The sequence below is a fragment of the Amia ocellicauda genome, chromosome 7, assembly GCF_036373705.1.
Source record: "Amia ocellicauda isolate fAmiCal2 chromosome 7, fAmiCal2.hap1, whole genome shotgun sequence".
NCBI classification, from domain to species: Eukaryota; Metazoa; Chordata; class Actinopteri; order Amiiformes; family Amiidae; genus Amia; species Amia ocellicauda.
The window spans coordinates 4,837,508-4,864,179 of NC_089856.1; the positions used below are offsets into that span (position 1 = coordinate 4,837,508).

Genomic DNA, 26,672 nt, shown 5'->3' on the forward strand with positions numbered 1-26,672 from the left:
TTAAGACAGCACCCAGTCTGCACTTTTACTATTCACATTTGTCCTGCTGTCAAAAGCTTTCAGATGTATTTCCAAATTAATATTTAGAATAAATGTTTCATCTGCAAATCCAGTGTTGGTCCCCAGCCAGTTGCTTCTTTCACTTCACTTTTTTATTTATTTTTTATTTCATTTGTTGGATTTGGAAATCTAAATTTCTTGATAAAAAAAAAAAACGATTTGGAGTCAGGAATTAAACCCCACAGCCCTCCCCAAATCGGAGGAATTGAACCTGAAAAACTGCCGACCTGAACCAGCAGGCCCCCCCGAGACACCACAGGGAGGCACTGAAGATCTGTCTTCTACTCTGCACCAGCTACACGTCTACAGCGTGTGAGCTCAGACCCCCCACTTGAATCCCACCCGCCGTTTCAGGCCGACATCCCAGCGCCCGATCTACACAGCCTCACCAGCAGAAAGACAAACCCACTTCACCAGTACACCTGTCCCCAGACGCGGGGGTTTAACGCTCTGCCAAGCTTGGAGAAGCTCACTGTGATGAGCTATGAGCGTTGATACACTGGGCCCACCCCCTGTGACTAAATCTGGCATTAGACATATGAATTCCCAGTGTACAAAATTTCTGCAGTTGACTTCCGGTTCAGTTTTTCTTATTAAAAGGAAAACTTACTTTGCCTATTTGACTGGGGTTTCCCCAAGCAAGATGAAACTGGAACATATCTGCAAAACTACAACTCTGAACAAGTAACAATCAACAACGTGAGAGTAACACGAGCACCACAGTGACATCATAAACAAGCGCCGGGACAGCCGACCCCTGGCATGTTTTGTATGTCTGCGAACAAGACACATTTAGAGTCCTTCCAAATCTCAGTGGGAACAGAAGTCAACCTAGGATGTTTTGTTTTACATGCTGGGAATAGGTATCTCACTCTGGTAATAGTAGAGCCCCACAAGCAAACCAACTGACACACTACTCAGGAGGTCTGTTAACCGTCTTGCTGTCTTGTGCAGTGCCCTGAGACGATTTTGTGTATATGGGGGACTATAATAAATTTAAATTGATTGACTGATTGATTGATTGATTGATTCCAGCACCCATCTCAAACCATGGTCTTGTGGGATCACAGGGACGGTCACACTCACTCGATCTTTGGTTTTTGATGAAGAACAGCTTGAGCCTCTCCTTGAAAGTGTTCTCGTTGACGTAGAACTCGACCTGCACCCTACGAGACGGAGAGAGGGAAGGGAAGGAGAGGGAGACAGTGAGAGGGGGAAAGAGAGGGTGAGAGGATGGGAGAATGGGAAGGAGGGTGTGAGAGAGAAGGGGAGAGGGAGAGGAAGAGTGGGAGAGGGTGTGAGGGAGAGAGAGGGATTGTGGGAGGGAGAGAGGGAAAAGGAAAGATAGGATATGAGAGAGAGAGGAGAGGGAAGGAGAGGGAGAGAATTGGGAGAAAGAGTGAGAGAGAAAGAGTGGGTGAGGGAAAGGTGGTGAGAGGGCAAATGATAGAGGCAGGGGGAGAGAGGGAAGAGCCATTACAAAAAAATCACTGTATCCAATAAGTCAGACTCACCAGGAGCGATATTAATACAAATCACTGCCTGGGGGATTCAAAGGAAATTATGCGCTCTATCTATCTTAAGAGGAGTACACCGTAGACAGCTTCCATGTCATATATATATATATATATATATATATATATATATATATATATATTTTTTTTTTTTTTTTTCTTTCTTTCTTCCGTTACTTAAATTTAGACTCACCAATTATTATTCTGGAATTACTTATATTGGAATCACCAGCTTCTGTAAAACCTAGACAGGTCTGCGGTGACACACACACATACACACACGCACATGCACAAGCACACGTACACACATTCATACACTCACTCACTCACTTACTTACTCCAGTGGACCTGAATGAATCTCTTCACACTACTGTACCAACTCAGACACTGCACAGATTCAAGTGGCAGTTTAAAAAGAGAGCTCTATTGCTGACATCACATGTATTAAAGGGGCGGGGGGGGGGTGTAAAACATTACATTCCTCTCAACCCAACAAGGTTCCGGCAAAATCAGTCTTTTTCTTGGGTTTAGTGCCATTCAGTGAAGTCAAGTTTCGTTCTTCCCCTCGAAAGGGTCACCCTCTCCCCCAGACAATTAGAGACTGGCTTTCAACTCTTCTCCTAAACTGAAAGAGCAGGTAAATGGAGCTCGAATCCTTTGTTAAATGTGTATGATTAATTAAAGCAGTGGCAGATTGACAGTGCAATTATCTTTAAAGAGATGCCAATTTTTCCAGCTGTCTTCTTACAACTGTCTTCATAAGGAAGATTTTCTGTTTTGCTCCCCTCTTCTTTTCAATTCGCTGGCCTCAATATCTTCCCAGAATCAATCCACTCTTCACTCAATATATCGCCTTTATTAAATACAAATATTTTTTTTTACAAGCGGGAACTCTATCACCTCTTGCCAATAAGGAGGGGATTAATAAGGTGTGAACTGAACCTGCTTCGTCTCTTTTTGTTGATCACGGTCAGGTCACGCTTACGTTAAACGATTTCGATCAAAGGTCCCTACCTCATTATATTGTATTGCAGCAATGTTGGTCAATCATAATGGTGACAGAGCTTGAAAGTCAACAGGGTATGAAAACAGAATCAGTGATACCACAATGTGGGTGACGATTTATTTTGGGGGGTGCAGGGGTTGTGCTAGTAACAACAAACCCAGAAAGACATCAGGCAATGACCATTTTCAGTCTTGTTTGTGTGGAAGCTTGATTTGGATCCAGTCTCGTATTTATATTAAAGTTGTTTCTTTTAAACAAAAACAAAAAAAAAAAAAACACAAAGCATTACTTGTCTCGGTTTTTATCTTGGTAGAAGCCAAGATATAGCCATATGATTCTCAAACAGAAAAGGGAAAAGCAGGGAAATATCAGTGTTCGTTTATAGATCAACTGATTGCGTAGTTGTGTGTGTGATTGTGTTTGTGTATGTGTATGGTATGTTGCTGGACAACATTGAGTTGCTGCTGCTGTTAACTCTCACCCCTGGCCCCTAAGTGGTGGAACGACCTGCCCACTGAAGTCAAAACAGCAGAGCCCTTGACCTCATTCTGGCGCTTACTCAAGACGCATCTCTTCCAACAGCACTTGTAATATTAGTCCTCTATCCCTGTTAGATAGCACTTCAGCTTATTATGCTCCTTGCGTTCTTGATTGTCTTCCTCCTTGCTCCCTTTCCCGTAGCCCTTGTCTGTAACCCTACATCTTGACAGCACTTAGCTTTCACTGTCCAGGATGTAGGAAGTCACTTACTGTACTTGTGTAAATTGTAATTGTAATTTGTAAAATGTATTATTTTGAATTGCTATGTTTTAGCTAAGTTGAATTTGTAATGATTGATGCCTTGTACTTCTCTGTATTTTTGCACTTATGTTGTAAGTCGCCCTGGATAAGGGTGTCTGCCAAGAAATAAAAAATAAAATAATAATAATAATAATAATAATAATAATAATAATAATAATAATAATAATAACGTGTTATTGATTATTCTTATTGATTATGGATTGCCATCTATTGTTGCTATCTATATCCTGTTGCACACTGTTGGGTGTCTTTCTACCGAGTCATGGAGAGCTGAAGACAAATTCCCATTGATATTCTATTTAATGGACAATAACTTTTTTTTTTTATTATTATTTGATTTGATTTGATTTGTATACAAAAGCAAAATCAAAACAGATCCCCTCCTAACAATGGGAAAATAGCACTCGTCTTTTCTCCACTGAGACAACAATACAGTTTGAGTTTTTGCATGTCTAATTTGCGACTAACTGAGGCCTTCAAAAGCGTGAAACAGAGGGATATATAAATACAGTCTGTGAACAGTCCCTGACAGCTATATCAAGAAGCTCACATCCACAATTGTCCTTGCATCCAAAATTGCAGATTATTAATTTCCAATTTCTGCAGGGAGAACGAGTAGGGAAAAAAATCCCCAGCTGGGTATAGATTGATTTAAGGAGATAATTCACGCAAACACACAAACACTAAAACATGTTTTTCAAATCCCAAGTTGCCAATCCTCTAAGATAAGCCAAATGTACTTCATCTCAACAAAAACAGAGCAAATCACTCAAAATCACACACTCATAATGACTGCTCTCTTTCTCTCTCTCTCTCTCTCTCTCTCTCTCTCTCTCTCTCTCTCTCTCTCTCACTCTCTCTATCAGTCTCATCAAAGCTGGAAGAGGATGTTAATTTACTTGTGTTGCGTCTGGGGAGGCCCTGTCACTGTGTGTCAGAGCTGAAAGAGCGCAGAGTGGTGGTGGAGGACGCGTGTACAAACGGCAGTCAAGCACCCACAGTTGGGGAAGAACAGTGATAGGGAACAAGATGGAGGGAGGGGGAGAGAGAGAATAGATGAGGGAACAGAGAGAGAGAGAAAGGTAGGCGAATAGTATGATTATATATAATCTACCCGTTCGTCTCTTTTCGATAAACATTATCCTAAGTCCTTTTAAGCTGTTGTGTGGCAGGCAGAAAAGCTAAGATGCCCTTTTAGCTTTCACCAATCCGCTGAGTATTTCTCCCCTATCCCATTCACCAACTCCACTGCCAGCAGTGCTGCTTAACTCTTTACTCTACCCTCCAGGGAAACAAACAAATCCACTCGAGTACTGTCTTACCAAACCACGGTGGCTGCGGATCTCAAAACCTTATCATCCCCTGGTAATTCCTGGCTTGGGCTGAGGAAAAAGTCGAAAGTACTCTGTCATTTCTTGACCAGGAGTGGAGGCTTCCTCTATAGCAGGGGTGCTGATCTGTTTATTGTGTTGACCAACTCAACAAAGCTGCTCAATTGAGCCCGTTGTTGGGCCTAATTCGTCCACAGTTCCATGTGCTGCGAGGTATCCAAAGATCGCTGATTTAGCAACCTGTAAAACCTGCGGGATGGCGGCACTCCAGGAACAGGGATAGACCCTCCCTTGATTGGTTATTAAAACACAGATAGCTTTTCAATAAATCTGGACTCGTATGCTCTGCTCCAGTGCCTCAAATGGACACTGTATTTGACACTGTAGTTAATTTTCAAAATATTATACAAAAAATGCTGTTATTTGCCTTGAATCCTACCCAAACATTTATGTTAGTCCATTTCTCTTGGGCAAAATATTCCACACTTCCCTGTGTTGAATATATTCCAAATACAGAAACCAAACAAACATAGAGAAGCAAAGCGAGTCCACACATAATGACTCCAATGCGACGCCTGCCTTGCTGAGTTCTGGGAAAGAAACACTGCAGGGCCATTTAATTCAGGAAACTCATTTGATATTCCCAGGTGTCCATTTTCATAAGATTGTATTATACAGGCAGAGGAACTGCATTGAGCCTTGCAATTGATTTGCACATACTTTATATAACAGAATAAAAATAAAAATCTTTCTGAGGAAAGTTGTTTAGATCTGGCGTTGGCTGTTTGTTTAGGGCCATTATCGCATTATAAGACAATAAACGCTTCAGCCACATTATCAAACCGACAGAAGGAATGACCCGTCTTCTTTTCTCTCATACTTCTCCCTCTGTTTTATACTCTACTCTACTGCCTGTATTAAATTTGACACCCCAGTCCATACACACCGCTCCCTTCCCCACGCTGCTCCATCCTACTGCCAGTCTCTTACAGGTCCATCAGTCCTGCCTTGTCTCAGATGTCTGATGGCCTCTGCTAAATTCAATAATTACAATTAAAACAATATATAATAATAATATTCCTCATACAACCACGCCTTCTGTTCTTCCTTCATCTCAGGTTTGGGGAGTTAAAAAAAAAAAAAAGAAAACATCAACTCGCTCCCTCTCATCAGACGCCTACCTAGCGTGTTCGCCAGAAGAATTTTGTCATCCTTGCAGCTGGTTTTTCATGGACACGGTTTCATATCAGAGCAGAGAAAGTTCAAACATCGGTTTAATCTGGCTCCTGTGCTCCTTGTGCTCTTCTGAACAGTCTTCATGGCAAATTGGCACTGGGGGCCTTTTCTGGCAGTTGGAAGAAAGTTTCTTGCTCTTTTTTCCTTTCCTTTCCTCTGGCTGAAAACCCTGCTCATCATACTGGCATTCCCCCCCAGAGACGTGCCTGCCGTGTCTCCTTTTGATGTGGAGAAATTTGACATGCAATTGTAATCAGCAGCGCATTCGGTGCTGGGTATTGACCTTGAACTTTGAATTGATCAGTCTGGTCTTGTCCTTTCCTCCTTTTAATAGATATCAGACAGTCACTCCAGGATGGAAAAATTACCACCCCCATCTCGTCACATACAGTTTCTTTGAAGGGTCATTATTTTTCATAAATTTTATCTCCCTCCCTGAGACTGTGGTCACCAGATTTGGGTTTGGCCAAAAAATACCTTTAGGTTTTGTTTTCACTCTTGTTCATCAACAGGAGACTCAATCACTGTTCTATCAAGTAACCCCCCAGTCGTGAAGATCATGAACAGCCGACAACAAAAAGCAGTGAAAGCAGTATTAAAAAAAGTCTTTGCAAATCCTTTGAAAACCCGAGTCGGATGGAAACATTTCCCATCCACTCCATCTCTACTGTTCTTCGAGCTGATCATAAGAATCAAAAGGAGACGAATTACATCTCAAATGCAGAATGAAAGACCTGTTTACACACATGGACAATAGGTTGTCTCCAATCGGGGGCCAACAAGCGCTTATTTCAAATGCGAAAAATGACAAAAGAGGACCTGAACGAAGCCACAGTGATTGATGAGGTGGTGCCAGCACCATGGACAGAGTGACAGTGTGGACCACCACAGCTCCCAGAAGTCCCCAGTGTCTCCCATGCAGGTCGTTTCTGTTGCTTTGAGTCTGCCAGTGATTAATCTATGAATACTAAAGACATCAGCGCCCGGCACTACTGACATCACTCCACGCTCTCTCATTCATGCAGGGCCCAGACATACTTTATGATCCCCAACGGTCTCATCTTCCATCATGAAGACAGACCACTTTGCTCACTGTGCTGTAATCAATACGGCACTCCTCAAATATTACAGAAACACAGTGGACTTTATGTCTATTTGCCCCAATCATTTAAACACTTTAATACCAAGAGGTCCGATGTTCAAGTATGTTTGCGGCCTGTCACGCCAGATCCTAAGAATCAGGGCAAGCACACTGCAGAACACAGAATCACAGAAACCAGTATTAGCAGATTTCACATGAAAATACAATTACTGAATATCGATATACTCTATACCTATACTTGAAGCAGGTAGACAGTGCTGGTGTTGTATATGTGATCGAAGCTCCACTTTGCTCCCTGTGTGTGACATCATACCATCATACATCATGTGACATACTTTTCCATTTATCTATCTATTCATTAATTCATGCATTCATTCATTATTAAAGGTAGCTCCAGAACACCAAAAAGCAAAACATTAATTTATAAATAATTGGTTTCAAATTAATACTGCTTTTGACCTTTAACAACAGGAAATCTGAACTGGGGAGGATGTTAGGATGAAAACTTGTTTAAACCTCGACATGGCGCAGCAAAAGGAAAAAGCACTGCTCAAACAGAGAAGAGCTGCTTCCAAAATCTGCACCACTGTCTGTTTAAAAGGATGATCTGCCACTGAAATAAATAAAGAAAACAAAAACACAATAACAAAGGAAATACATTTCTTGTGGCGATGGGGGTCCCCGACAGATTAAGTACTCGTAAACAAGCTTTCTCAGGCTTTCCCCAGCTCCTGCTACAGCTCATTCAAGAGCCCTGACTGTTTCTATAGCGACACATCACAGATTCTGCTACACCACTGGAGTGGAGGCAGGCCATGATTTATTCATCTACTTCTAGGGCCAATACCGCAGTACATTGTCCAGCCAGGACAGGGGTACCTGGGGGGCTTGCTTTCATTTGATTTTTAAATGTATTTGTTGTCCCTTGAGCTCCTTCTGTGTTTTTTTGGAGGAGGGGGGAGCCTGCAGTGTACCAGATGTCAAGGTACAACAGAGGAATTAATTCACTTGAGCTAAATGCATTATATTCTAATTGAGGGGCTGCTTTATACAAATATTTAATTTGTGAGCAGAATTGGTTCCCTATTATGTTCCCACAGTGCAAATTAACATGCTTTAGGCTGATTTTGAGGGCAGCATTTTTGGGAGCTCGGTCCCAAGAATATTCCAGACGTAAGGTTTACCTATGGTTTTTATATAAAGCTGTTTCAGTTTGTGAATGGGATGGGGAGACGACATGAAGTGGCTGTATGTGTGAACTGGGTATCAGAGGGGAAAATAAGGTTGTATAAAAATCACATGGTGACACAGATATTCGAGTATGGAAGGAGAGGAGCTGTGGAGTGAGGATATATACCTGTTGTTCTGTGATAACTGATATAGGAGTCCAGAGGCTTTGCATGTTATGATCGTGAGTGGAGGAATGAAGAAGAAAAGGAATTTTTAGATCTGCATTCCAGCTCTTATCTGCCATCATTACATGTCACTCACAGATGCAGTCCGCCAGGGCTCACAGATAATAGCAATGCAAAGAGGCACCAGTCCCGCACCCAGCTCCATGTTATCAGGCGTGTGGAGTGCAAAAGGTGCAGGAGAATCATAGCACAGATAATGGATCCTAATAATCTTCAAAGAGAGAGGAGGCCAGGCTTGTAAAGAGCTAGTTTGAGGCGCGCTGTGCTTCGTGCTTTGTATTTAACTCATGTATTGAGACAATCCCAGACTGACCTGCTCTGAATGGCTGTGTATGTCTGCACTCTACACTTAATGCAAGCGTGTCTTTCATAGCAATGAGCTCGAAACACCACCACTGCACGGCTACACTATAGCTGTGGCTGCATATCACCTCTGAGTTTACTCCAGCCCACTGCTAGTGCTGGCTATTAACATCTCCTTTTCATCACTATAATCCCCCACTGTCTCCTGCACTACAGCCCGGCACTGAGCTACTGAACACACTGCTGCCCAGCCCTGTGACACTGACACACTGAACACCCTGCAGCCCAGCACTGACACACTGAACACCCTGCAGCCCAGCACTGATACTGACACACCGAACACTTAGCAGTCCAGCACTGATACTGACACACCAAACACCCAGCAGCCCAGCACTAATACTGACACACTGAACACCCAGCACTGACACACTGAACATCCTGCAGCCCAGCACTGTGACAATGAACACCCTACAGCCCAGTGCTGATACTGACACACTGAACATCCTGCAGCCCAGCACTGATACTGACACACTGAACATCCTGCAGCCTAGCACTGTGACAGTGAACACCCTACAGCCCAGCACTGTGACACTGAACACCCTACAGCCCAGCACTGTGATACTGAACACCCTACAGCCCAGCACTGTGATACTGAACACTCTGCAGCCCAGCACTGTGACACTGAACACCCTACAGCCCAGCACTGATACTGACACACTGAACACCCAGCACTGACACTGGCACACTGAACACCCTGCAGCCCAGCACTGTGACACTGAACACCCTGCAACCCAGCACTGATACTGACACACTGAACACCCAGCAGCCCAGCACTGATACTGCCAGGCTGAACACCCTGCAGCCCAGCACTGTGACACTGAACACACTGAACACACTGCACAAAAATAACAAAAATAAGCAAATCAATCAAAACCCCCCCTCCGACTACAATGCATAATGAGGGTTTAGAAAAAGAAAAAAAACAGCTCTGAAGATAAGTCTAATGCGGTCTTAATTAGCTGAATTATAGTCTCTGAAATGAGTGTTTTGATTGCGGGTGCTGACCCTCCGATTGTCGCCACGCCGCCATGATGATCCTTAATTAAAGCCAATTAGCGAGCCGAATGGGTAATTAAAATCAGGTCCCTGATCGCGTTCACCGACCTTAGGCTGCTGCAGTCTGTTCAACAGCCTGAAGCAAGAAAAGAAACAAGGAGAAAAAAGAAAAGAGTAATTCAGTTAGGATTTCTCAAGGTATCCAGGTTTTATGTTGTACATACAAGCTAGGTTAGCCAGATTTTCTGACTGAAAATCCGGATTACTGTTTGGATTAATATGATAATATATTGGGATTTGATCGGAGCACTGTTATAATGCAGCTGTGAGTATTGGATCATTGTTTGATACAGAGTGGGTTTAACTGATAAATCCAGTCCTGTATTAAGGCATAAGTAAACTACAGCTTAAGGCTTCACGTTATGATGGGCCTCTAAATATGAAAAATATTACTACATTTCAAGTTTTACATGATCGTTTGAAAAACAAATGAGACGGGCTAAAGGCTCTCTACAGCAGACATTTTCCTTCTGATTGGACAGAAACCTATACGGTAACATAATTATTGGTCAAATTGAGTTCATAAATCTGAGCAGAAATAACTATAATTCATCTAGAAGTTTCATTAAAGTCTTATTTAGTACTATAATGTTGTAAGCGGTTACACTAAAATGAGTCGTGAACAGTAATGACAGTTTTTACATCGCAAATATGCACTGTTGTCGTTCAGTAATCCAATCAGACGAAAGCATGATTCGATTAAGAACAAACTCGCATTCTACAATCGTCTTTGGGTTTAAAAACAATGGTTGTTAACCCAAGTTGTTTCTGTCAGAGTAATACCCTTTCTTTGTGGTATTGCTACTGGACTGCTTGAGCTTGATATAGCATAGGGCATCAGTGCATCATAATCTGGCCCTGGGTCAGTCACAACAGTTTTATCTGGAAGCAGGTTGAGGACTGGGTGAGGTTTGAACGCAAAAGACAGATGGCTTGTCCGACTGATGGTTCGGATTCGCAGGAGTGGGTTTTTAGATGAGAGTTTGGCAATTCTAAGCGTTTTTCTGTGCGTTTCCGTACCAGAGCACATCTGCTCCCCCGTAGGAAAGAACCAAAGTTTACTTTTATGCACACTGGCTATCATTTGTACTGCTGTTTTTCTCTCTTGTTTGGGGGAAATCATGCATTTTTAGGACATATCTCCCTGCATCAGCCAGGAGTAGGAACACGTGTTGCTCCAAGACATGCAAACACTTCAGTCAGTGGCAGAGGTGACTAGCAGCAACAAAAGCAGCACTGCCTGGTACAGTGTGTGAATGGAACCCATTAATAAGGAGCCTGCAGCTTCCTTTCAGACCTACATCTTCTCAGACAGTGCCAAGCCTGTGAATGCAGGTGGCTGGTCCTCCAACTTATGTGATTTGTCATTCAATTTATCTAGAAGATGAGAAAGGCAATACAAGACATCAGTGGCCTCCAATCCAGGAAGAGTGTTCCCCCTCCCCTTTCTAGGGCAGTTAAATTTATAGGTTTTCCCTTTCATTACCAGCTACTGGGAACACATAGGTATTTGTCAGTGAAGTGAAGCATTCAATACAAGCACCTCCACTTCCCTGAGAAGATTGAAGGGTCATCTAGTATCAGTTATTCACAGAACTGGTTCCCCAAAGTGACCGAATGAATTGAAACCAGCGATTTGTTGATCACAATGAAACAAACAAATAATTAATTAAAATGCTGGATTTCTGGATCTCCAAGACCAGGATTGGAGAGCACTATGCTACACTAATTTGTTCCATATACACAACTCTGGAAAAAATTAAGAGACCACTCCAAGTTCAGAAGTCAATGTTAAATGGTCTCAAATTTTTTTCAGAGCTGTATATATGTATATATATTTAACCATCTAAACCTTACACTGCCTGTGCACACACCACATCAGGGGGACAAGATGGTAAGAACTGAGAACGCAAATAGTTTATTCTGCAATATGGGGGCTTCAAATCCGCAAGGTAATTGTGTGCAGCTGTTTTATCCTGATACTCATTTTGTTTTACAAAGAGCCTTTTTTGTAATCCTCTCCATCCTCATACTGGTATTGTGTCTCTTCCTATATAACAGATGTCAGAACAGGATAACCTGGTTCGAGTCTTTCATTATTACTGATGAGACGAACGCTTTGTTACTGACAAGAAGCTGTAAGGCCATGGACAATTGCGGTGCGAAAAGGAACAGGGGGACCTTTTCAGAAATACAGCACAGGCTCGAAATGAAAGAGCAAAGAAAATTTTACTTTTCTTTTGAGATGTACAGAGGACTCGCCATTATTTTTTGTTCGTTTTTTCTCTGTATATATAGAATAAGGAGTCATTTTTCCTTTTTCTTTTTCCTTTTTTGATTTCGTATCTGATGTTGCCCCCAGTATTAGAAACCTCTAGGAAACTGATGAAATTGGGACATGATTGTCTAGATGCTGTTACCACACAGAGCAACTATTTTCAAATGTACCGGAAGGGAAACTGACAAAAAGCGTGGGACCTTTTTCAGAGGTTTCAATCTAAGAGCATTACAAGTGATACGATATTTTCGTCCATCATGTCTCCTTTATCATTTGGCAAGGCTGATGTCAAAATAACCAATTTTTTAAGCAAATGACTACAGTGTGTCCAACACTCAATCAACTCCAAATTGTGAGGATTTCTAATTAATGTGTAAAATCATAATCCTATATCACAAGGGAAAAAAATATGATGCTGCCATTCTAATCCAATTAAGTACATTTCTGGAGCAGAACAAATGTAACATGAACACTCTTCTAATACCCAATAAAAAATCTAATCAAATTAAAAAAGGCTAGTAAAATGGAAATGTCACCCCTTATCAAACCCAAATGGAATAAGCCAGCAGAAGCACAGGCACACTTCACACATACAGTCAAGATCTAAGGGAACAGACACCAAAATCCGAAGAGATTACTCTTTCCTAATATGAGGCACTAATTAGTGTTTTCTGTGGCTTCAGCAAAGCAGGAGTAGCATAGTACCTTGTGTGGACAGGATCAGTTACTTCTACCAACTGCAAGTGTGCAATCTGCAAATGATAAGGATACATAAACTTTCAAAAGACCAGCCGCCCATGGCTGTGGCCAGGCTGCAACCTGCAGGACGTAAGCCCCACCAAGTAAGTGTGGGATGCCCTTGACCAGATCTCATCCATGAGACAAATATTAGAATCATGCTGCCTTCCAAAAGTCAAATTGAGCCGTGTCCATTTGTGCACCCCTGTCTATGCATGGATGCAAAATAAACCTGGTTCATGTGTCCATGCTGCATACCCTAAATGGTTTATATAGGCTGCTAAGTAGATATGCTAAATGCTTTCAGTTCTTAATAGGACTTAACCTATTTCATCCTGTTTCCTGGTGTGATCTGTAGGGGATCCTTCCAAAGGGAACAGCATTTATTTTTCACCAGAACCCCAAACATTAATACCTACTTTAGCAAGACTTTCAGAGCTATGACTATAAACTATAAAAGTAAATAATCGGATTTAAATCACGACTCCAGGGTGATAGTTTTATTCGTGGACAAATTCAGTTGCTCATGAAATGAAAACAATCTATCCACATGGCATTATTTATGCACTACAAGGGCCAGGGGAAACGGGAAATGCATTCGTCTGAGTGCAAAGTGTTTGATATGTCCCCCTCATTTGTCGAAAATGAAATCCTGCAGTATGTCTTGCAGAGTCTGTGCAGCAACTGAAGACACCTCTTGCTCCATTTTAGCGATGTCAAGGTAAAACACAGCATGGGCCATGTCTTCAATAAACACAGAGATGAAGATGCCAATGTAATCCATTGAGGATGTACAGAGCTTGTCAAGAACGATACATCGTGAGAATTCTGTTTGTTCACACAACCATCTTCTCCTTGCCAACCTTAACTCCTCATATGTACCCAAAGTCTTGTAAAATTGCGGTTCTAAGACTGCAGGGGATAGAAAAACATAAGTCACTGAAATGGTTCGATGAATAAAAAGAAAAAGCCACACATACGATCAATGTGATGCACAGCCAGTGAAAGATATTCAGGTTCAAGAATTTCAGGTTTGAGATCATTCTATAGATCTCCAAAAGCCCTCAAAGTAATGCATGTCCTTCGGTATACTAGAACAACAACATCATTTGGGGAAGGACAAAAAAAAGGACGACACACAAGACTTCAAAAGACTACTTAATTAAGTCTGTGGAAAATGCTTTTAGAATTTGTTCATTGTGAAAAGAAAAAAAAAACACACAAGAAAAACCTCTACAATCTGGTCAGGCACCACATTACCCAGTAGCCTCCTAATCAAGTCTACCACTCAGCAATCAAACAAACACTGACTAGAAGCTAAGCACAAAATGGCTGTACCAAAATCTGAAATTGAGTATTTATTTACAGGACGGGGGGATAAAATGAACTTTTGCATACACTTAGGAGGATATTTGCATCAAACTAAAAAGTGTCATCTACACACACCAAGACACACACACAGAATGAGCCAGATGTAGAAAATCTGAAAAACCAAATGGCAAATCTTGGATGCACAGAAATAAACAAATAAATAAATAAACCAGCCTACCTGTTTCCCATCCTGCTTTTCTCACGGTATATTATTTTTTTCGATTGAGCTTAAAAAGATGCCAATTAAAGAAGATCTATATTGTTTATTGTGCGCTCAGTTGGAAGGTACTCTGCCCTGCTGTTCAACAACTATTTAGCCAGGGTGTGTGTGTCTGTGTGTGTCTCTGTGTGTGTGTGTGTGTGTGTGTGTGTGTGTGTGTGTGTGTGTGTGTGTGTGCGTGTGTGTGTGAGAGGCCTTTTAACCTTTCTCTACCACCCTACAGACCTGAGGGGGAACCTTATTTGTTCAGAAGTTCTCCTTCAGCAAAAAAAAAAAAAAAAGGCTCAATGCCAGCAGCAGGCTCCCGAAACTCACTGAAGGGCTGTTTGAGAGGCACTTCAACATCACAGACCCTTAAATAGGAGGCCTCACGTGGCACTTGGCAACTTCAGATTGAAATGATACGAATAATAAGGCGCGTGGAGAGATGTAGGCCACAGAACGTGCTCGCTCTTTCTTCTTTTTTGTTTGCTCCTCTCCCCCCCAACACACAAAAGTGTTGCTCTTATTCCGGCTCCATTTACTCTGTGTGAGGCTATTTGTGAGAGGTTTGTGTGTGTTCCTCCACTGTCCTGCTAAAAGGTTTGCAACCTGTCGGCCTGCAACACCCCCATCCCCCCCCCAACTTGACATCCCAAATTAGCTCGGACCCGGAAGAGTTGGTGAGAGCGTTACAGTGAGGTGGGTTGCCATGCCGACGAGGCCTATTTGTCTCCCAAGAAAGCCCATTTGAGTTGGATTACACAGGCTTACAACAACACTGGGAAGAAAATAGACAGCTTCCATCACATATCCCCCCCAACCCCACTCCACTCCACATTCTGCCTGCCGAGAAGGGAGGGCTGCAGAAGGTAAAACTGGACATTTGATGAGAGGAAGTGGGACAAAAGAAGGTGTGGGGGGGGGAAAATACAGATGCATTGTGGGTACTGGGTGTGGCAAATCATGTTGTGTTCATCTGTGTGTAAACCCCAGTGGTCGAGCGGAGATTTGGACATCGCACCTTAAATTTGACGAATATGATTAGCTCAGGATCTTGGGTCTCATGTAGGAAGGACGAACTGGAGAAGCATTTCAGGATGAGTCACATATTTGTATTTGGGTGCAGATATGGCATTTGGAGAATCACAGTCCGCCTAAAAAGGCCCCCAGGAAACACAATCCTGGAAAGAAGGAAGCTCCAACATGTAAAAAACTTTTTCAATCCTATAATACCAGTCCAATTTTAATCTCAAACTGATAGAACCCCCCACTGCCTTCCTCCTTACCTCCATCACTCAGTTCTTTAAACTCTAAGCACTTGTTGATTCTTCCCTTTCTCTATTTCCCATATTTCTATTTTATCCCCCCAATGCCCTCCCCACCACCACCACTCCCCAACCTGAGCCTCCCAGCCTCCAGTAATGACTTTAAGTTAAAGAAGTTAAAGAATGCTCAAAGACCAATGCCATTCCTGGGAACTGCTCAAACACCGGAGCAGGACTGCACAGCAAAAGCAAACAACAAGCAAAAAAAACAAGAAGAAAAAGAGGCAAACCCAATCAAAGGAAAATGAGAGAAACAAAAACAAAAGAGAAACGGGAGATGAGTGACCTCGAGTAAGGGACAAAAAGGAGGGGGGGGAGGGACATGCTAAACACCTGTGAAGCTACAGAAAATAAAGAATCTCAATTGCCTGTTTAACTGCAGGTTTGTTTCGAGGAATTAATGACCTATCTGGGGATGTGGAGGCCTCCCGTAATAGTCTAGTCGCCATGGCAATTTGTGTCTTATTGACATCCGTCACTGAGAGCTGAACTCCCCTCCCCCCCCTGCCAATTTGTGTTGAGAGAGCTGAGCCTGCCGAGCGATGTGGAGGCATCCCTTATTGAGGCAAGATTGTCTGGTTTTTGGGGTTAATCAAAGATCCAGTTGAGGTCTGAAAGGTAGGATATCTGGGGGGGGGGGGGGTTCTTGCTCTTTTGGTGTTATTTTTTCACTCTTATTCAGCTTCTACCACCTGGGATATTAAAGGCATCTTCAAGGGGAATTTACCAAGCTCTCTATCCAGAAGCTGTGGAGTGAGATAGGGGAAACATTAGCTCACATCCTGCCCTCTAACACAGCAAACTACTTCCCCTCGGCAATGAAACTCTGGTAACACAACATAACAAGATGTTGGAACATAAGGAAGACGGCACCTTCTTTATTTTATTTTTTTTCCGGTTTGTGTTTTTCTTACGGTAGTAAATCTACAAAATATCCATCTTCAGCTAACTCCATATATCTAACAGCTGTGGAGGGATATGCCCACTGAGCAGGTGCAGAAACTAGTAGGCAGCCTGCTATCCAAATCAAAACACATGCAAATGATGGATCAATTTAGATCGACAGGTGTTAAAATCTAAAATAAACAGACAGGTTAAACAGGTTTTACCTCAGGCCTTCAAGAGGAGTAGGAAGCTTGAAAGGACAACAGTACAAAACAGGAGAGCTTTGCAAGGTGTAAATCAAGACAGATGTAATCTCTGTATCCAGTCTGATTGTGTGTGTGCCTGATAGATAAATTAGGTATAGATAGATAGATACATAAGTACATATACATCTTGTAAAAGCAAAATGTGGTCAGTGTTGTGAGCACATTTAAATGAAAGACCCCTCACCCGAGATTTTTATTTCCTCTCAACGCTGACCCACCTACAAATTTCAAATTACAAACCCAATCGCTCTTTCTTTATTGTCAGAAACCACTTACTACTGCTTACATATATATATATGGTGGTGGTGGGCAGTGATAGGGTTTAAGTTTGTAATTTGAAATTCACCAGTGGGGGAGGTTAATGTTCTGATCTAGGCCTTCGACTTATTAGCAAACTATCTAAACACAAATCGATAGTGACAACACAAGCAGACATGACATAAGACACCATCACAGGAGGATCCCTTTAAGAGATCATCACAGCTCAGCACTTTGCTTGGTGGGAGGTGTTGATTAGGCCGCAACACGACATCCCCTTTAAAGACTGCCAGGACTTCATGAATAGATTATAAGGCAAGGCAAAGGGGTTTAAACTTTACTGATATATGTATACATTACTTGCTTTAAGTGTACTCTGAACCGAGACATGTTTAGTTGATGTATGTTTTCCAATATGTGTGTTTGTTTGTTTATTTATTTATTTATTCATTTATGTAGTTTAAAGGAGTTCTGTGTGCTAGGATTCAATTGTGAACATGGCCTTGTAAATTATTCACGTAAGACCCGAAGTGCTTTATGGGATCTGCTGGTAAACAGCGCTATTCTGTGTCTTTGAGGACCACTTGAAAATTCAACCGAACAGGGGTAAACAAACTGAGGTTTCCCCTCTATCTTGATTGGCTTAAAGAGACAGAGAAAGCTATTTTTACAACAACAAATAAACAAAACTAAAAAAAAGAAAACCCAGTTAAACAAAGTTTGTTAATAAGCCATAAATTTTTTGTGTCAGTCTCTTTAATAAAGCACTGATATGACTCTATACTCAATGTGTCATATATGCAATCACACCACAGACTAAACGCGATTTTAAATTCAGCACACACACTGTGCAGTATTGTGTTGCCAGTTAGGTCTGATTACTTATGCAAAAAGCCTCGTTTACCTGGGCTTACCTTTCCACTACCAGCAACTGAGCTCCAGGGATTGTAATGGAATTGAATACAATACAGGTTTGTTCAGTACAATACTTATTCATTATGCAATAGTATTCTGTCTGGGTTTGTGTGTGTGTGTACGTGACATCCCACAGCACTATACAGGTGTGGGGGGGCATAATCATAAGTTATTAAAATTCACTCGCAAAAAGAACAAAAGGTCCTTAAGTTGAGTAGTCTGGTTTTCCAAAACATTTGTTTCTGTTTCTAAGTAGATGGCTAGAGCCCGTTCTGTGTGTTAATACTTATAATTGGCGGGCATTAGGGAATATCAGAACAGATAAAAAGGTTGAGGATGACAATGGTGTAGAGGGTTGATCTCTTTCAGACTGGGAAAATAACGTTACAAAAGAGAATGTGTAAGTCAGTCTATTTGCTAGCACTTAACCAAACAATACATTTTCTATTTCCTTTTAAATCGCATTATAGATTATTCATTTTGAAATGATGTGAGGTCTGCCAGAAGCAAACCACAACCTCGCAGCAAAGTTCCCAAATGGTGAGTGAGTGTGGTGGCTTTGAACCCGAGTTTTAAAAATGCCAGTTTGTCTTTACTTTCTCTCAGCTAATACAGATTTCCTAAGCAAGCACATTATTTGAAAGATAAGTAGGACAGTTTGGTAAGAACAAGGCACTGTGTCCAAACCAAATTAGGGTCATGTTAGCGTATTTGTTAAGTCATTAGGAACGTCTTTAAAAGTCTTCTGCAAACAGGAATGTGAAAGTGAATTATTCATGATTCTGATTCAATTATCTTCTGTGCCATGAAAAATGGAGATCCCATTTCATAATGCTTTTCGCTAAATTATTCAAATCTGGGGAACAAAAAAGACTCACTCCCTTCATTTCGGAGACAGATTTCATTGCCCGCTCTGTGCCAGCCGAGGATATTTAACAAAAGCCTTTATTAAGTGCAATATTTGCTCGCTGCTGTTAGATTACAATGCCCATATCGGCAGATCTCACTGCTCAGAAATTTCATTTAAAATGTCTCCTAGTTTCTTCCTGTAGACTGCAATTGTTACCTCATTGTGTGTCCCTAATTTGTGTTAGAGGGTGTCCTTCATTCCTATTTTAATGTGGTTTGATGTCTTGAATCTACCTTCCAATATCTACAGCCTCCTCCCAGAATTTATCAGGTGACCATCAACGCATACAAAACTTAAACCTATAGGGTTTGACCTGAACCTGATACTGTAGAACCTCTCAATCTGCATTTCCTTGCTGTTTGAAACACAGATGGAATACACTGTAATCCGTTTGAAAATGTACACAGGCAATATAGAGAGACTGTCAAAGAAATGCTTCCGAAAACCCTTGCGATAGAAACATACTCATAGAATTATAATGAAGAAATGAACTTTTTGATGTAGTTTAAAGTTGTGGAAATACAGCTTCCAATATATCAGCCAGCAGTGAGTCAAGAAAAGATGAGGAGACAATGGCGAAAGTGCAAGTACCTTAAATGCATCAGTCTAAATTGACATTTATGTCACTTCTGCATCAATTGCTATGGCACCGCTCTGCAAAGTCTGAATTGAGTTACAAAACATAAAAGAAAGAAAGAATAATGATGGAAATACAAATTCCCTCTTCAATGCAGGAGCAGCAGGAAGATGGCACCTAAAGAGACCAGGCGAAGAGAAAGCAATTTACAGGCACCACATTGAAGCAGATGGATCACTTGTTGTGTTGTGCTGTGCTACAGCTCCGCCAAAACGTTATTATGCTTAAAACGGTGTGTGATTGCAGAACAGTTGCCTTGACCTCGCACAAATAAGTGTCCATGCGTTTTCAGCCACACACAAGCAGGATACTAACACTGAATTTGCCCTTCAGTAGTTTTGAAACTGGTGAAGTATTTCTTTTTTTATAGTGACAATTGTGCCGCTGTGTTTTTTCTGCACCACAGCTATGGTAACCTTGCACTTTCACACCGGATTTTTTTTTTCTCATTGTGTGCTGCGATACATTTTGGGTGATCGCAGCCTAAGAACACAGGAGATATCACAGAGGTTGCATCCAGGTCTGCTCTTTACAGACGTAGCCTAGAAACCCAGGTCCGACAAAGATAACAACTAAGACCATAAGTCATAAAATGGCCGCCTTTAAAACTAACACATCTCAAAATGTTGTTGATCCTTAATTTTATGTGTAAGTGACCAAGCCTCCCAATACAACCGCTTAAAAATGTGCTCATTTCCACACATGCTCAAAGGTACTAGACCGTCTTTAAGGGTTACATTTCCTGCCTAAAGAATACAGCTATTTCTCTTTTTATACTAATGTACACCATCAGAAGGACTCGGCTGCTATGTGTCTGATCTAACTGGATTTGGAAGCTGGTGTGAGGAAGGATGGATTTCCCTCAACCAGACTAGTAATGCAATAAACAGGCATTGCTTATGGAATCGGCCTCAAGCAAGCACATTCATTCTGAATGGAGAGCTTTTTATTAGTGTAATAATGTAAGCAGATTGGAGCCACAATAACAATTGCGAGTCTGGTTCTCCTTAAGTCAAGACATGGGGCTGCTTTGTGGATAAAAACCAGTAAAAGCCTCCCCTCACTGGGACCAGGATTCCCCACAGGATGGGGGGGGGCTTTAATTTTGTTGGAGGGGCATCCAGTTGGTGTTTCCCTCGGCTTCTGTGTCTGTGTTCTCAGTGCAGCACCAGTCCTGTCCCATGATGCTCTAGTGCTGCCGTTTGCCCTGTGGGACAGGTAGGGTGGGGAGACTTCAGAAAGATAGATAGACTATACTCTCAATCGGGTCCCATGTTCTGATTTGTGCCAAATCAAACTAATTGATGCACCAGAGGGCGTTTTCTGGGGAGGGATATCAGAACGCTGCTGACTTACAGATCAATATCATAACATCTCGCAGCTGTTTTTCAATTTAAAATCTCAATCCCCTCAGTCCCTGTGTCTCTGCATCTCTGCCAGAAAAACTAAATCAGAAACATCATCTGAGAATTATTTTTTGTGCAGTGATTAATCTGATAGTTCAGAAATTATATACATCGATCCCACCTTTTGTAACGTGCCCTTATTACTGCCACTCTTATTACATGATCTGACTTCAGAAAACAAAGACTACTGTAGAGTGTCAGATCAGAGATCTCCAACAAGTATCTCCTGTCTTTTCTTCTTTCTTCCAATAATGTTGTGGAGACATTGCAAATAAAGTGAGCCCTGAACGAAGTGATGTGGTGGCAACAGGAATTTGTCAAATCCAGGAGGGTGCTGTCAAAACAACATTAAACACTGACATATATAAAATATCCACAGATGATGAAACCAGAATACACAGAATAAACAGTTTAAGTAAATTGGAAATGTTGCATTGTTACGTACAGACAACATTATTGTGCAACAGAGAACATTAACGACTTTTCTCAAGCCATCTTTGTCGGAACCTGAACAAAACCAAACCACAACCTCCAGAACGAGGTTTGTCAGCAAGACTAGCTCGATCAATCTGATTAGCTGATAAACTAGATCAAGGACCCCCTTCTCTACACGTTTCAGATTATTTTACAGTTGGTGGAACCTCCAATCAAAATAATATTTTAAGACCTTTAACGATTGTTGTCCACATGTAATTGAGCACAAAACCAGGTTAAAATTATGCCATTGAAACACAGAAGTTACTGAACCCTGCTTTAGATTGTCAATGGGCTTGGTTTGGAAAGAAAAGGTACCACATCTAAAGGAAGATACTTAAAAGATTATACCTGTTTGCAGCCTTTAAACCAGTGGCATGCATTTCGTAATCCAGGGAGGCCTACAGAGTAAATTAATAAGGGAATAGACAACAATGAAATGCAGACTCTAATCCTTTCTTTGCCTGCAGCCCACAATTAGGATTTAGTGTCAAGGTGATGGGCTGCTATCAAACCAACTGTATCCTTCTACCACCAAGGGAGAAGACGACGGGTAATAAGCAGGTGGAATAAATCATCTGCCCACCCAGCACTGAGCCGGCCTCCCTCAAGGTTCAGGCATAGGGCAAAATGAGACAAAATGAAAGCCATCTATAAAAGCTGGCCCAGCGAAACAAAGTCAGTAAGTAAGTGTGATCAACAACAGTTTACAAAAGCTGCTTTCTGAGATGTTAGTGGAGGTGGAGTTTTAAGGAGGTAGATTGGGTGTGTGTCCTCTGCTACCTGGTCTATCGTTGAGTCCCCCCCATCTTTAATGCTTCACATTCTAACTTCTGTAGCAACCCGGAGGGAGAGACAGAGACACAGATATGCAGAGAGTCGTAATAGAGAAACACACACTGACACACACACAGACATGAGACACAGAGACCCAAGAGATGCACACAGAGACCCACAGACTCATATCCCCCAGAGCTGTGCACATTACCCAGCTTGATTTTTGCAGTGTGGTGCTTTGATTGGGAAGACAAACCGAGCAGAGAAAATCTCTTGCAAGTACCAGATCACATCAGTCATCTTGGTTGTATTTCTTTTGGGAAAGCCCTACTTGTCGCAGAGACCAGGACTACCTCGTCCAATAACAGCACGATTAATTGCAGTTAATATCTGCAGAAAAACAACCCCTCTGACTTCAGCAATTATAGAAATCAATAAACGCAGAGCTTCGGAAAGGAGTTTTTATTAAAAAGGATTTTAAAAAATATTGGCTCACATTTTTTCAATAATAAGAGCTTAGTAATTATTTCTGAATTCTTCCGATTGGGTAAGATCCATAGGTTTGGAGCAGGGTCGAAGGTCGGTACCAAGTCATTATACCTGAAAGGCAGAAGACAATTTCCTCTGAAAGTGGGCTCCAGGTCATCGAGGTGCTCTACGGGGTCGACAGCAGCACCTTTAGTTGCCAATGCCATCTCCTCGAAGCAGTGTGGCTCTATCAGCTTTGTAACAGGATGTGTCATTGGGTCTGTAAATGTGTGAGGCCCTCACCATTTACTACATCAACTGGAGGCAAGTTTATTGTTGTCCAAACTTCAGAAACGTATTAACCCTGAGCACACGGCATCATTAAATTTCTCTGATTGTCACACAGCAACAAGTTATGTCAAGCACAGTTATATAGTACCTATAAAAAGTCTACACCCTTTTGAACTTTATTCACATTTTGTTGTGTCCGTGAATTGTATGGGTAACACTTTACAATAGGTCCCCATAATTACAGTGTATTACCATGGTAGGTACTCAGTAACTACATCTTAGTTACTCATAAAAACAGTGTAATTATGCATTTGTTAACATGTACTTAATTTGTAAAAAGTGGACCATGCGCGGCAGGGGCATAGGTTTTGATTCAGAACTGGGGGAGACGCTGTCAATATCGGGGGGGACCCTGACAATATCGGGGGGGATGTGTCCCCTATGCCTTTGGAGCCGACATACAATGTTGAGGGGGACAGTCTGAGGTTATCTCAACATTGGGGGGGACCAGACAAATGTGTACTTCATATACCGTTAATCATTTTTACACATTACATGTTAACAAATGCATAAGAACACTGTTATTATGAGTAACTAAGATGTAGTTACTGAGTACCTGCTATGTAATTAGGGAGACCTATTGTAAAGTGTTACCCAAACATCTGTATTGCAAAACATACCCTCACGTGCAGACACAATATCTTCAGATACTAAACATTCTAGTTTGGGATTTGCTATTACAAGGCGGGTGAACACTTATCCAACCAAGTTGTTTCCATTTATATTAATTAATATAATTAATTAATTAATTTTCTACACATTTCTAGAATATTTGTTGTGGGATAGGATGTGTAAATTAATGAAAAAAACTAAATGATTTTAATGCATTTTAATTCCAAGGCAACAAAAGGTTACATTTTTGACAGGGGGTGTAGACTTTACACTATATAGCTTTTTATTGCTGTGTATAGTTTTATTTTCTATGCTGTGTATTTTGAGATTTGTGAATATTGTTTATCTGGAATGTAGCTAAACACATTTTACACCCTTTTGAGTCTATGAATTGGGATCTCCACAGCTTCATATTGCTCTACATTCACTTTGTTGCAACTTTGGCATACTTTGGGGGGGGGCATGATGCCATGGCCCCCCCTTGGGACCATGGCAATTTAAAAAAAAAAGAAGTATGAATGGATTGCTCACCTCAGACACCTTATTGTTTTTTTCAGAGAGTTATGTTACATATATTGTGCTTATATAGCATAGCAGTTATGACAGCAACAGGGGAGTGATCATTCAGTGGCTAAAACTACTCAAAACATATTTGTGCTAAAGTATGACAGAAGAAAGACTTTGGGCTAGTGCACCTGTATAAGGACCTCAAACTATTTTATGTTGTTATTGGTGAATTCAAGCATCAAAACAGGAAACTTGTATTGTCCTAGAAACTCCTACATCAGCGGCAGAAACAGCTGATTTCCAAAGAAAACGCATATTTCTATCAGGCGCACAAATCGAAAGCTGTGCATCCTCACCCATTAGGGTGAGGATGCACCCATAGGGCATCTGCCAAGAAATAAAAATAATAATAATAATAATAATAATAATAATAATAATAATAATAATAATAAATACAGAGCTCCACCGAAATACATCTCTTTGATTAAGGAGCACCAGAAACTGTGTCTAGTTTCCTGCATAAAGTCAGTTGATGTACGATTTCTCACTGGATGTGTCCCATTGTGCTATGTGGTTATGAAGCAAAGATATGTTTGAGTCATTCCTCTTCGCCCTCATTTCGGCCAACCCCTTCGTGAATTCCTGGCTACACCACTGGTTGCCATAATGTTATCTGGTCCTTCAAAGCACTGATCTCTGAACTACAGGGCCAGACCTGTGCTTCATGCTGGGGCCTTCATTGGTGGATTATGGAGCAGGAGGATGAAAATATGTGCGAAACGAAAACGCAATGCAGATAAACCTCAAAGCACATCACCAGCCAAGAGACGCTACTGGATTCCCTTTAAGTAAGCAAGCCACGGTCTTGTCCTCAGGCTACAGACTTAAGCGACGCAATACACTCCCAGCTTTCAGAGAGCGATGCTGCTCTAGTCCCAGCGAGGCCGAGCTGTAAAAGGCAAGTCATGTCATGTAAAGTGGATGTAAATTGTCAAGGTTGGCCACACCCCCTACCCACTACCCACACTTCCTGCTTGCCATTTCTTCCCAGATCTTCCTTTACAAAAGCATCTGTCGTCGCTGCGTTAGATTGCAAAGGAGAACTGCGGAGCTCGGTTGCTATGGCAGCCTGTCTGCACCAGCCTAATTGCACAGAGGGCTGCCTTTTGATGATATGCTAACCTAACTTGATGTCTGATCTCTTCCTTACAACACACACACACACACACACACACACACACACACACCAGAAGCAATCTGCATGTGTAAGCAAAGCGCCAAACATTTCGATTTTATCCCTCTCTGGAATCCTGCCCAGTGGTTGAGGAAAGAGAGAAGAATGTTAGGGAGATCCAATGTTTCTTGCACATTGGGAAGAACTCATATTTAGGAATGCAATCAACTTTTCTTACTCTCTCTCTCTCTTTCGCTCAAATACCAAAAATTCTGCGCAGTACCCGTATGAATGGGAAATCTAAAGAGAAAACCACCGACCTAACTGCGAACTGGCCAAGGCCCTCGAGGGCACTGTAGCCAAGGAGCCACTCACTGCAAATGTTCAGCTTCCCCTGCTTAATGGCTTATTGTATATTAGTTACATTGCAAGTAGGTTTTGCTAATGGGAGGAACAGATGCCTTCATTTGACGGGGTTTATATGATTTCCCCGTTCCAGGCAGTACAGCAGCATCCTTGCCATTAGCCTGTTTTTTTGGAGCATGCACTAGTCAGTGGCAGCACACACTGTCTGGTCACCCACCTCCAGACTGCTGCTGGCCTACACTCTTCTGTTTTCTAACACATGGGGCTGACACATGTCTGTCAATCCTAAATTGCTGCTGTTACTGCCATGAGCGGTGGGACGACCTAGCCACCGGGGTCAGTACCGCACTGTCCCGGACCACCTTCCAGCATCGGCTCAAGTTACTCTGGGTAACCGCATCTCACTTATAAGATCATAAGAGAGGATTGTGGATCAGAAGATCGTGGGGTCAGTCCCAGGTGGTGGACACTGCTGTCATACCCTTGAGCAAGGTACTATATCTAGATTGCGCCAGTAAAAACCCAAGTTGTATAAATGGGTGAGTGTATGTAAAAAATATTTAAAAAGTAATATTGTGTAAAAATTGCAAGTCAGGGGGGGTTCAGCAGGAGCCAATCAGCTCCGGTCTCCACGTGACGCTATCCCAGACTGCATTATTGTGCTGGCTGAACTATGGCCGGAGATGTCCGAAATTTGTCGTCGCACCGAACAACCACCTCTACATAGCTCCTGACCTCATAATATAGCGTATGCTAATCCAATTAACAATGAAAGAGAGGACATTAACACGTTTAATTAAACAGTAATGGATCAACCCTGGGATTAAGTGATGGTGATTATGCAGGAGTGCAGTGGCTGCACTACAAT

At 41.8% G+C, this 26,672-nt stretch overlaps 1 protein-coding gene across 1 annotated transcript in view; it reads right to left on the bottom strand.

The window, feature by feature from the left end:
• Positions 1-26,672, bottom strand: part of LOC136753800 (potassium channel subfamily T member 2-like) — a 76,203-nt gene that overhangs the window by 16,394 nt on the left and 33,137 nt on the right. The window contains exon 2 of the mRNA XM_066710191.1: positions 1,147-1,226. Within this exon, the coding sequence (XP_066566288.1) occupies positions 1,147-1,226 (80 nt within the window). The remainder of the gene's footprint in view (positions 1-1,146; positions 1,227-26,672) is intronic.